Below are 13,423 nucleotides of genomic sequence, written 5' to 3'. Positions count from 1 at the left end.
ACTTCTGTTGTAATTTTTTCAAATTCCATTCCAATTCCTTATTTAACAAATGTCTCATTTTGCGCTTGTAGTATTGTAATCTCCCTTATAATTTTTTCCCCCCTGGCCTTTTCCTCAGTTTCCCTTCTTTTTTCTTTATTTCATTTTAAATGTCCAACATCTGTTTTTCTTTTGCCCTTTTGTCCTTATTGTTTAATGTAATCAATATTCCTCTCATTACGGCTTTATAAGCATCCCACGCCATCTGAAATTCTATATCATCTTTATCATTTATTTGGAAGAAAGCTTTAGTTTCATTTTCTAGAGATGTCATTAATTCTTTATTTTGTAGTAAATCATTTAATCTCCATCTTCTCACTTTTTTAGACAATTTTGTAATCCATAATATTGGGTTATGATTTGCACCTATCTTCGGTAAGATCTCTATTTTCTTAGTTATAAGGCCTAAGTCCTTTGTACCCCATAACATGTCAATTCTGGAAAAAGTATTATGTCTTGCTGAAAAAAATGTATAATCTCATACTTCAGGATTAATTTTTCTCCATATGTCTTCCAAGTTTTCTTGTTTAACCAGTTCAAAGAAGGATTTTGGCAATTTTCCTTCTTTATTGTTATTTTTTCCCCCAGATCTGTCCAATGTATTCTGAATTGTTCCATTAACGTCTCCCATAATCATGACCTGGTCGTATGTCACTTCATCAAGTTGTTTTATAATGTCTTTAAAAAAACCATCTTTTGCACCATTTGGTGCATACAGTCCCAATAATAAGGTTTTTTTTCGCATTTATTATTACTTCCACTGCCACAAATCTTCCATCTTTATCTTTAAATATTATTTTTGTGTCCAATTCTTGATTAATATAAAAAATCACACCCCTTTTCTTCTGTTCAGCCAATGAAAAAAATTCCAGTCCCAATTGTTTATTCCATAAAAATTTATCCTTTTGTTTGATATGAACTTCTTGTAAGCAAATTATATTACAGTTTTGTTTTTTAATCCAATGAAATATTGCTTTTCTTTTTTGTGGTGAATTTAGTCCATTTACATTCCAAGATAATAATTTATAATCCATCATGATGCAAATTCTTTATTCTCTTCATAAAATTTACGCAGCTCCTGTGTATTTGTAATTGTAATCCTTCTTCCTTGTAGCTCAAAGCTCAAACCTTTAGGTATTATCCATCTATACCTCATTCCATTGTCACGTAGTTTATCTGTTAATTTCTTATATGTTCTCCTGTCATTTATCACTTGTCTTGGCAATTCTTTCATTATTCTTACTCTGCTTCCTCCCACTATCAATGTCTTTTAAAAATTATTATTCAAGATTTTCCCCATCATTCCTTTTGTCATATATCTTATAACCACATCTCTTGGTAAGTTATTTTTGTTGGCATGTGATGGATTCGCTCTCTCTATATAATCATACATATTTCTAGTCCCTTCAGAATCTTCCTCCAAGAAATCAGCAATTATTTTTATTACATGTTCTTTTAAGTCTGTCCCTTCTTCTTCAGGTACTCCTCTCAGACGTATTTGTGTCTCCATCAATTTACAGTCATGGATTGTTATTTTTTCTTGCATTTTAATAAGGTGGAATCCTGGAGTTTAACTTTCCGTTCTACCCCCTGCACTTTTTTTGACACCACCACTGTTTCATTTCTAAGCTCTTCCATTTCTTTTTTAAAGTCCTCAATATCTTTTTAAAGTTCTTTTTTGCAAGCATTTATCATCTTTTCCACCCCTTTCATCATCCTAGCTTCCATTGCTTCCAACTGATCTTGCATCTTCTCCAATGAGGCAGCCCTTGCACGGGTTACCTTTGACTCTGAAAAAACAGCGGAAAATTTGATATCACCAAATTAAATTTCAACTATCAGGTTTGATCGATTAGAACTTGCCCTTTCAAATGAGCCAAATTTCGCCGTCCTCTGACCTTCCCAGGTTCAGATATTAATTTTTTAAAAATTTAGCCTCCCAGTAATGGCCGCTGATGTTTTTCTATGGTAATACAATCCTAGAGTAGGTCCACTTCTTCAATAGTTACTTCCTGCTTTGCTTGCCCCAAGTCACGTTCTCACTGGTAACAAAGTCTCACGATACTTGACGTATTTCCTGTGTTGACTGTAGAAACTGCAGATCTCTGACGATGGTGCTTTCATTCCACGACCACAGGTAGACAAAACAATAAATTCCTTTCCAATTTTTAACACTGTCCTTAATTTAAAAAAGTCCAAAATTCACCCCTTCTCCTCTTCTTCTTCCAAGCTTTCAAACTTTCTTTCCCACCTTCTAATATTATTTTGTTTGCTTTAAAATAGTCCCGGAATGGTAGATAACAATCAGTACCTTTTTCTAAGGTTATCCAGATCAACACTGGTCTCGTACAGCATCAGATGTTTAGCAGTCTCAAAGAAGATTACGATCTTGTCAAGCTTATGTCAAATAAATGACTCTGTAAGCTTCTGCAGATGATGAATATGCAACTCTTCTCCGGGGATCCCTCAAAGGAGCCCCCCCACCCCGGGACTCCTTTTTAGCCAAGGTAAATCACCTCAGAGTTTCCTGTGCATATCTTGGACTAATATCTCACTGAGAAAAGTAGGCAGAAGGCAAAAATTTGCCCTTTACTACCCCAAACAGAAGTTCCAGTTTGCCCCCTTAGAGAGGCAGGTCAGCTCAGCATTCTCCAAATTCTGGAAGTCCCTTAAAGCATGTAGTTTCAAGAAAATAATACTGTGGCTATTTTATATATAAGAGAGTTTATAGAGGTTATCTTTATTTAGGAAAGATGTTCATAGAATCACAGAGCTGGAAGGGGCCTACAGGGTTATCTAGTCCAATTCCTTGCACAATGCAGGAAATTTATAAATACCTCTTCCCCACCCCACCCCGCCTCCATGTGTGAACCAGCCCTAAATTTCATATTTGAATGAACTTGGGAAAGTGTGGTCTCAAATAGTTCCACTTTTACCTAATGAAATTGTTTTCATCTAGTAGCAAAGTTAATTACTAGTCATATTATGTTTAAATAGTATTGCAAAAAAAATTAACATGATTTTTAAAGATACAAACAGAGAACAGAAAGCAAAGATACGAGATAAAAGTTTAAAGTTAGTGGGCAGACAGACCATTCAGTGTTTCTTTTCTACCAACAGTGGTATATTCAAGGGGTCTTCCTCTGATTCAAGGGGCTTTCCACCAATGAAAGCAGCCTTCTGTTAGAGGCATGGAAACTTTTGATCCAACTCCTTATCTGTAGCCTACTGCCACAGTTGGAGCAAACATACCTCTATCTGTTCCATGGCTAATGGACATAGTTGGCTATATCTGTTCATGAATATATCTCTACTAGGAATAAAGATTGTTGTGAGAATAAATGCAGTGGGCTCTAGAAAGAGGCTCTGAGCAAGTGCCCTGGCCTTGGGCACTCACTGTCAATTTGCTGGGTTTGCTTCCCCGGGTTTGATTCCCTACTCTTCCACTTGCACCTGCTGGAATGGCCTTGGGTTAGCCATAGCTCTCACAAGAGTTGTCCTTGAAAGGGCAGCTGCTGTGAGAGTCCTCTCAGTCCCACCCACCTCACAGGTTGTCTGTTGTGGGAGAGGAAGATAAAGGAGATTGTAAGCCGCTCTGAGTCTCTGATTCGGGGAGAAGGGCAGGGTATAAATCTGCAATTCTTCTTTTTCTTCTTCTCTGTGGCATCATAGCATGACGATGGTCATGCAGACACTGAAGCTCAGCATTCCTTTCATCTGTAGTGTGTTGTTGTCACCTTTTCCTGTTTAGCATCAGTGTGTGCTTGTGATCTGGCTTGTTTGTTTGTTTTTTGCCTGGCATAGTTGTGCTGTGGTATACCATAGGGTATAGACCTCAAGGTGGCGATTTTCTGTAGGGGAATTGGTCTGACTTCAGCTTTTCATCTCCTCCGCCCTCCCTGCAGCTTCTACCTAGGAAAGGGACAGTTTTTCTCCACAGTGAAGACCAAAGCAGCTTACAACATTTTCCTCTTTTGATCTGCACAACAGCCCTATGAGGCAGTAAAGTCTCCCTATGAGGCTTAAAGTCTGTGATTGGTCCAAAAGCACTCAGTCAGCTTCCACAGTAAGAACCTGTTTCTGACGAGCCTGCTCTGAAGTGCTAACTGATACGCCACAGTCATAGAGGGGCTGCTGCTGAGGATAGCAAGCAGCCAGGCTTAGTTATATTATGCCAACCTGCATCTGAATGTAGATAAAGACCATTCCTCTTTGTTGCTGCTACTGAATCTATCTACAGTTTTTGATATAATGGACCATGCCATCTTGTTCAGCAGTTTGGGCACAGAAGTAGGCATAAGGCATTGTGTTTTGGATTGGTTTAAATTAGTCCCTACAAACCTGACTCAGAGGCTTGTTATTGGAGACCATTTGTCATCAGTATGGGATTTATCCTGTGGAGTTCCACAAGATGTAGTTCTATGTCTCATGCTAAACAATCCTTATATAAAGTTCTTAGGAATAATCATTTGTACTTTTAGAATTAGGTGCCATCAATATGCTGATGATACCCAGTTTTGTATTTCTTTAACCAAATTGCCAGGTTATGCAGTAGAGATTTGAACCCCTGCCTAACTGCCTTGGCTAAATGGCTAAGAGGAAACAAACTGAAGCTGAATCTTGATGTTGCAGAAATAATGTTAATTAGAAAGACAGACGTTTTGAAGGACATTGTGCTTCCCACATTTGATGGGGTTCAGGAGACCCTTGCTGACTCAGACAAGAAGCATGGGCTTATACTGGACCCGATATTACCGCCAGAGAAGCAAGTTAACACAACTGCAAAAATAACTTTCTTCCATCATTTACTCCAGAAGATGGCTCTCTACCTTGGCTTTGCTGATTCATGCCATGTGGACCCATGCCATGGTGACCTTGTGTCTAAACTGTTGTATTTATTTATTTATTTATTTATTTATTTATTTATTTATTTGTTTATTTATTTATTTAATTCAATGTTTAGCTCGCCCTTCCTGTAGGACAGGCTCAGGGCGGGTTACATGTAATGCTGTGTGCATGGGTATGCCCTTGAAGTCAACTCAAAAATTCCAGATTGATACAGAATGCTTGGTTGCTATTGGGAGCTTGGTGGAATATGCCTATTTCCACCATTCTGCAGCCACTCCACTGGCTACCTATCAGTTACGAGGTTCAATGCAAGGTATTGATTATCATACACAAAGCCCTTCGTGGCCATAGACCTTCATATTTGTGAACCTCCACCAAGCTTAACTGAGCAAAGCCTTCTGCAAATGGGTAAGATTGATAGCTGCCTGTACATGTGCCTTCCATATTGTGGCCTCTACCTTGTGGAATGGCTTGCCCTTGGAGGTCAGAAAGGCTCCCACACTCCTGGCATTCCACAAACTATGTAAAAGTTTTGGAGAGCATTTTTATAAAGAGATGAGGACTATAGTGTAGTTGGTTATAACCTGATGGCACACATGGTACTCAAGAAAATGCCACTGTTATGACCCTGTCATCACTATCTTTCTAGCAGTGAGGCAACAGCCCTGCTGGCGATCAGCCGAAGAGGAACCTTCACCATCACCGATAGCCCTGGAAAGGCAATGGTGCTTTGAGTGGGCAAGGAAGAGCTGCCACTTCCTTGGAAATGGGTGGACTGGGAAAGAGGAGAAGCCTACATTGCCCTCAACCTCTGCCCTGCTTCCAAAACCACTGTTACTGGGAGTTGTTGCTCTGGCTCTGGTGCTGAAGCTGGTGGCAAAGGTGGGAGAAGGAGCAGCCTGAGCTATAGGAGCAGCATAGTTCATGTGGGGGGTGGGGATAACAGTGGAGGTGGTGAGAAAAATGTGGGGAAAGAGTGTCAGATAAAAAGAAAGGAATGGAGGACAGCAGGGGAGAGAGCTTGAGTGACAGGAAAAGGTGAGAAGAAGAAAGAAAGGGAGAGAGAGAGAGCATGAGTGACAGGAAAGGGGGAAAGGGAGGAGAGTGACAGGAACAAAGAAGTGGAGAAATCATGAGTGACAAGAGGGGAGAAGAGGGGAGAAAGCAAAGGCAGGCAGAATAGGATTCCTCTCACTGCAAGTTTCTTTTAGGTTCTTTCTTGTAATTTCTAATTTTTTTAAAAAATCTAAGAATTAAGTAAGGATCAGAGTTTTAATTAACAAATAAACATATAACTCGCTAACATGCAATACTTAAAAGAGCAGTTTGAATTACTATTCAACACTTTATGTTGTTTTATTCAGACTCGATAATGGATTATTGATTGTATTTTATTTTACATATTACATTTTAAACAAATATGTTATATTGATTTTATCCTTGGTTTGTAATGACCTATGGCTCAATACAAATAAATATTATTCATTCATTCATACTATTTAACATTTTGAATAGTGTGTAAAGCTATACATATGAAATCACTCTAGCGATTGGAAATGTGCAAACCAAAGAGCAATATAATATATTATTCACAACATTCAGAAGTATCTGCAACTGATTATGTTTCCTTTATTTTTAAACTCTCATGTGTACCCAGCACCACAAATAAATGTTCTCAAATCCCACAAATCTATCCAAAATACAGTTTTGTAGATTGCCTTACCAACTTCAGTTATGTAAGCTTTCCCATCGGATGGCAGAGGAATATACTGGTTAGAGAAGAAGCTGCTGCCATACCCCAAGACAAAGCCTTCCAGTTTGATGCTTGGACTTGGCCGAATATATCTCATGCACACTGCATCACCAGTAGCGTTGATCTGAACTTTCAGACTTTGTCTCTTAACTGAAAAAAATACAGAAAGTAATGTAAGAGGTTACCATTTCAACATAAATTTGTGGTGTAAAAAGAACACACATTTTTTGAATAATTATTATAGTGCAGGTCAACAGGTTAACCGTTTCAAGTGATCCTTCAAAGTAATGATATCACCATATATATGCAATAGCCAGTGTTCAGAGCACAAGCATCTAATTCCTCCTAACCCCTTACAACAATTATTCATCTTGACATCTTACAATACAAGTAGACACAACCAAATTGCAAAGCAATAGGTACTTTATAAGTTATCGAGTAGATACAGGTCCTACTGGCAAACTGTTTGGCATCCTCGTCCTTCTTTTAGTGTGAGTAAAAAATGTTGCGTCCATTCCTTGTGTGGCTATTTGTAAATGAACCACCATGCCTACTTCTCATTTTTGTCTATTGGGTCACATTTCATGGCTTATAGAGGCACTTTGAGAAGTATCCCATTCTGCACAAACAGAGCAGTTTGGCACTATTACTGCTCTTTCAATAGGTATTACATAGGGTTTAAAAAAAAACAGAAATCCTTTAAAAATATTATTCTCTTATTGTGAACAGTTAAAACACCACTATGGACACACATTGTTTGCCAACTGATGTTAACGGTTCAAGAAAAGATGGCCTTACTTTTGTTTGTTGTCCTCTTGGAAACTAGCTGTGATTCTCAAGATGCTGAAAAGGTCTGTAAGATGTAGAAATCCAACTTTGAGAACATATGTAACTCGAAGGCTGCCAGTTATTCATTAGGGACCATCATTATCATAGAAAGTATTGAGCACAGGGCTTTTTTTGAGTCGGAACGTAGAGGAACACAGTTCTGGCTGGCTTGGTGTCAGGGGATATGGCCTAATATGCAAGTGAGCTCCTGCTGGGCTCTTTCTACAAAAAAAGCCCTGGGCTACATAATGGTGACATGAGGATGTGTGGCCTAAATACACAAATGAGTTCCTGCTGGGCTCTTTCTATCAAAAAGCCCTGATTGAGCATATGCATTCATCACATTTTGTAACAACTCCATGTTCAAAATAACAATAAATAAAAATAGTAAATTGCAAATAAGCCATAAATTTTCCAGTGAAACTAATCATCAGCAAGCAGCAGGAGGCTGTGTTCTCAATTCTGCAACAGAGGCTTTGCAGCATCAACTTTTGTTGGAGAAATTTGGTCACCGTTACACTATTAGATTTATTTATCATTCTGATGCATTCTCTGATGCAGAGCCAACATTCTAACTCCCGGTAACATTTCCCAATCTTGGCTAGTGTTTGCATAAACATTTACACTAACTAGATGATATTGTCACTTACACTGTTCAAGTCATTAGAGCCAAACCTATTCTTATCAAATGACAGGTAGTTAATTTCTCTTCCAGACAATAGTGTTGTTAGGAAACAAGTGCAATTCAATCAGTCTCTAAGCGCTACTTGGTCCAAAAGACCACTTCGGTGCGAAGGGCGGGGTATAAATCCCAATATAAATAAATATAAATAAATAAATAAAACACAAAAGTCAAAGAGTAAGTTTAGTTAGGCTCTGAATTTGAGCCAACTGGCACTCATTAATGCTTCATTAATGCATCCTGCATAACATGAGGATCATAAGTGTACAAGCAGGGGTCTAGTAGGGGATATCTCATTTTCTCCTCATGAAATATTTACCCTTTCCCTTCACTGAAAGCCCCCAAAGCGTCTACAATTTTCCTGCTTCCTTCTCTTTCCTACTTAGAAGTCGATTTAATTTATTTGCCTCTCATGTTCACCTTTTCTCCCCTTTCAACTGCCTCTACATGGAAAAACTGTGGTGCAGTTGTGTCCTGCCAGCTGCTGCACTTTCATGGTACAGAAGCTGCAAGGACTTACAGGGGGCACCTCACTTCCCCCATATCTACTTCCCTATTTCCCTTTGCCTTCCTTCCCTCCCTCCTCTCCACTTTCTCCTTCTCACCTACCAACTCACCCACTCACCAACCTATTTTTTATCTGTCTCTCATATTCAGATATATTTATTATTTAATTCACTTATAGGGTGATAACAGATGGGCATTTAGGGGCAGATCAGAGGTGTCCCAAATCAGGATGGCCATCCTGAACCCTCCACGCAGACCCCAGTGAGGCAGCCCCATCCCATCTGCGAGGCGGCTTGGTTTGATTAGATGGGGGCAGGGGGGGCCTCAAAGGTCAGACTGCTCTTTTTCTCCCCCAATGAGCCACACGCTCATGCACTCATGCACTCGAGCGCTCTGGATATTTTTTACACAGAAAAAAAACAGAAACGGCTTTGGCCAGCTTGGCAGTTTCACACCATCAAGGTGCCTCGCTTGCACACTTCCCCATCCGGAAGAGGCAACTGGCGTGTGGCTCAAAAATTTGCTATCACTTCAACAGAGGTAGCTTTTTGAGCCAATCTGAGGCTGCCAGAGGATGGGGTGAGGATGGGATGGGGCCGCTTGCAGATGTTTGTATTTGCATGATTTTTTTTTTGTTTCTGAGGCATCTCTGAGTCGCCCCTAACTGCCCATCTGTTATCCCCCATACTGTGTCTTTCTCCCTAGTAGGGACCAAAGCAGCTTACATAATTCTTCTATACTGTATATTCTCACAAAATTTCTGTGAGATATTTTAGGCTGGAAATATGTGACTGGCCCAAGATCACATGGTGAACTTATATGGCAGACTAAAGATTTGGAGCAGGCACTACCAGATCCTAGTCTGAAACTCTTAATTGCTACACCACACTGGCTTTCATATGGTGGTTGCTGTTTAACAGTAGCAAGCAGCTGGAACTGGGAGAGCCATGCAGTTGGATGAAAGTAAGTGGTGTGGTAAAGTGGCCTGTTGCCAGGCCTGGCCCTGATGAGTCCTCCCTCAAAGGACAAAACAGCGCTGGAAAGGCTCTCTCCCTCTACCTTTGACTGACAGTACCTTGAAACTGTTGTGGTTGCCTAGCAATCACTACTGAGGGCATCTGTTTCTTAAAGCTACGGGTCCCACTTTTATCATTTGGAGTTTTAATAAACCCCTCAATGTATTTTAAAGGGTTTTTTTTTTAAAAAATAATCTGTAAATCTGGGGCATTTTTCACATTTGTAGAACTGTTTTCTCCAATCTCCACATTTAAGTATCTATTTATTTATTTTTATTTATTTATTCCGGGATTTATATCCCGCCCTTCCCACGAGTGGCTCAGGGCGGCTTACAACAAACAATAAAACAATAAAATCGGAACAAAGTAATTACATTTAAAATCAAGCATTTAAAAACCTAAAAACCTTAAAATTATTTAACATTAAAACTATACAGTAATCACAGAAATCTAGAAACCTACATTTATCCAGTCAGGCGTAGGCTAACCGGAAGAGGATCGTCTTACAGACCCCTCAGATTTGGATGGGTTGAAAATTAGAACATACAAATGGGGGCCTGCAAGACACACAGTGGGGGAGGGAATCCCTTCCTTCCTGATACTGCTGCTGCTGGGCCCAGAGTGGCTTCCAGACTCTGCCATCACCAGGGCTGAGCCTGAAGGGACTCTTGGATTCCTCCAGGATGCAAGAGATAAATTCATTGTCTGTATATACATAGACAAAGCTCTTTATTGGGGCAGATTTCAACCCACCCAGTATATTGTTAAGATTTTCAGATATTTCTGCAAACCTGAGCAGTCCCCCAAGTTTGCAGAATTACTTAGTTTATTTCAGTATGGCTCCAGTCCATGGATTTCAGTATATGCAGATAAGGTCACGCTTGACTATTAGATATAAGAAAAGCGAGGATTTGCAAGTAACTTCTGGAAGCAGCCATCTCATTCCAGCATATTTTGTTATTCCTCTATCCTGCCACCCCTTCTCTCTCTTTCCATCCTTCTACTCCTTCTCTTACTTTCTGTCTTTCTCTGTCCCCTGTGTTTACTGTCACTCCTTTAGTTTTCCTTTCCCCACCTCTATCAATTTTTGTTTTTCTCTCTCTCCCCTCCCAACCCCTTGGATCCTGCCTGATGCCCTATTGCTGCTGTACAGTGGGTATAGCAGTGGGGGTGGTGGGGGAAGTTCCCACTGTCTGTGGCTTGCTTTTGGCAGGTGAGCAATTCCCCTTGCACCTTGTCTGAATCACCTGATGCAGGTGATACACATGCAAAAGGGGAGAAATTCCTTTAAAAGGGCAGGACCAGGGTAGACTGGCAGCAGTACCATAGCCAGGATTTTTTTTCTTGGGCAGGGGCTGGCAGGGAGCAATTTAGCAGAGCTTACTTCTGAGGAAAGCTGCTGAGCAGATCAGGTTGTGCAGAGGAATTGAGAAACTGCTGTTGTTTTGTTTTGACTGAGCAGCCCATGTTTTTCCAGGGCAAGGTTAATGCTATTAGAATATAAGATGAAACTTGCATATGTCCATGTATTCTGTGCTGAAGAACATTCTTGCAAAAATTCATTATAGTTAATGGACCTATGTGGTCATAAGGTCCTATTTGTCACCATCTGTCATGACTATTTGTCATCCATCACTGTCTTGTGTCATTGAGGAGGGAATTGAAGTGAGACCAAGTAGGGATATGGGATACTCTTAAAATATCCCTTCATTTGACCTACTGGTTAACACAAACATTACTCAAATAAAATTTTCCATTCCTTCTGAGGATGCATCCTTTCACCACTACCACAGGATCTACTTCAGAGAACACATCAGATGGGGTGGGCTAAGCCATGGGCCATGACCTTAACTCCACCACCAACGAACAAGGAAAGAAGAGTCAGCAATGGCTATGCCAGGCATTGCAGGGCTCAAGCAGGTAGGCCTCTTCTGGGGCTCTTCTGGAGCTCAGGCAATAGCCGGCTTGGCAGCTGTCATGTGAACTTGCTTTTATGGTGAGGGGGGACTAAATATTATGGCATTTTCAGCCTCAAGTGATATAATCCAAAATTATTCAGAAAATAGACTTTGTGACACTGTAAGAACATCAAGATATTTGTTTCTAAGCAATAGTCTAGCATCCTGTTTCTTGCAGCAGCCAGCCTGATGCCTCCTGAAGGCATGAAACAGGACACAAAGACAGTCTCTCTCCCTGTCATTGCTTTCTCCTAATATCTGGCATATCTTTGTGTAATTTTATTGAATACAATTATCATTTCAGGAAAATGGGGAAAGTATTCTCAATAGATACATAAAGAAATAATGCACATTCTTTAAAATAAACCTGAACAGGAGCAACAAACTGCCCATACTCATATGGTAAGTACTGCTCAAAATATACTAAAAATTCCAGCACAGTGTGCACACTTTCAAAATATACCAAAACTGGAAATGGCCCTGTTACAAAGAAAAGTAGTTAGATGCACCAATGGTCTGTGAATATATAAGTTCCTGAGGATAAGAAGTTAAGATCCAAAGAATCCATAACAATATCCCCCCCCCCCCCAAATGCTATTCATTTCATGGGCAGGGATGGACAATGGTACATGATCTGCACAAACCTGATTGTGGTCATGTGTCAGGTGCAGAGAACATTTCTGAGCAAGAATAGTCTGCATTGTTGCTTTAAGAAGGCAGAAGTTAAATGTATGATTAATATGCTGGCCCTGGTTAGAAGAGACTTGGAGGAAGTGTATGGGTAATTGAAGAAGAGATGGAGAGAAAAGCATAGATTATAATCTGTATAAAATATACCAGTAAGGAATGTAACTGTATTCCCAATTCCCACATTGCCCTAAAGAAATAACAGGCTTAGTCTGAAGTAAATTTGATAAGAACTGCATTGTAAGTAGTACAAGACACAAGCAGAAGATTGTTTCTGAGGTTTAGAGTATGGAAAAAGGCTATTGCCAGCCACAGTTTGGGAAAAAAGATTAAAGATTGTTTGCCTGTGAAACTTTTGTAAGTTTTTTGGAGAATAAAATCTTTCCAATCTACTTTGACTTGGATGCCAGTTTGTCAGTGAATCAGGCTGTAAGACGTGGTCTCTCTGAAAGATGTTTACAGAATCCTGGAGATTGCGTGGGCTGTCATCTGAAATTTAGATACCTGTCCTTAATATTTTGCAAGGGGGTAGTAAGGTCACCTGCACTCCAAACTGTGAATACCTTATTGGCTGATATGGTCTTTCATAAAGCCTTTAAAAAGGCTTTGATTTGATTGTTGTTGAAAAAAGCTTTCATTTGTGAGCAAATTATAGACCAGTTCCCAATTTAGGAAAGATTACTGAACAAATTGTGGCAGAGTAACTCCAGAGGCATCTGGATAGCACATTTTCCTTTGACCCTATTCAGTCTGGCTTTAGGCCTGCTTTGGTACAGAGATAGATCTGGATTGTCTCCATTTTCAGCTGGAGAAGGGTAATGTGTTTTTGTTCCTACTACAGAAACTTTTCACACCATTTTTAGCATGTGGAGACAGTTGTGGGACTGGTAGGACAGTGAAGTGATATGAATCTTTTTTTATCAAATCAAACCCAAGAAGTAACTGTAGGTGAGGTGGAATCAGAACTATTTGCTTATCTAGCTATGGTGAGCTATGTTACAGAAATTTTCAGTACAATCCTAAGCATACTGTTGACTCAGAAGTACAATTGAACACAATGGTGCAGACTCGCTAATAAGTGTGTTTAGGATTGCAGTCTTTGTGT

The 13,423-nt window shown here is 39.8% G+C and overlaps 1 protein-coding gene across 4 annotated transcripts in view; it reads right to left on the bottom strand.

Annotated features, from left to right (window-relative positions):
* ABI3BP (ABI family member 3 binding protein) overlaps window positions 1-13,423 on the bottom strand; it is a 251,823-nt gene that overhangs the window by 196,002 nt on the left and 42,398 nt on the right. For all 4 annotated transcript variants that reach the window (XM_060234570.1, XM_060234572.1, XM_060234573.1 and 1 more), the window contains exon 2: window positions 6,611-6,790. In XM_060234570.1, coding sequence (XP_060090553.1) covers window positions 6,611-6,790 — 180 coding nt within the window. The remainder of the gene's footprint in view (window positions 1-6,610; window positions 6,791-13,423) is intronic.

The sequence above is a fragment of the Heteronotia binoei genome, chromosome 3 (genome assembly GCF_032191835.1).
Source record: "Heteronotia binoei isolate CCM8104 ecotype False Entrance Well chromosome 3, APGP_CSIRO_Hbin_v1, whole genome shotgun sequence".
Taxonomy (NCBI): Eukaryota; Metazoa; Chordata; class Lepidosauria; order Squamata; family Gekkonidae; genus Heteronotia; species Heteronotia binoei.
The sequence above is the reverse complement of the archived record's forward strand: the minus strand, read 5'-3'. Positions and strand labels throughout refer to the sequence as shown.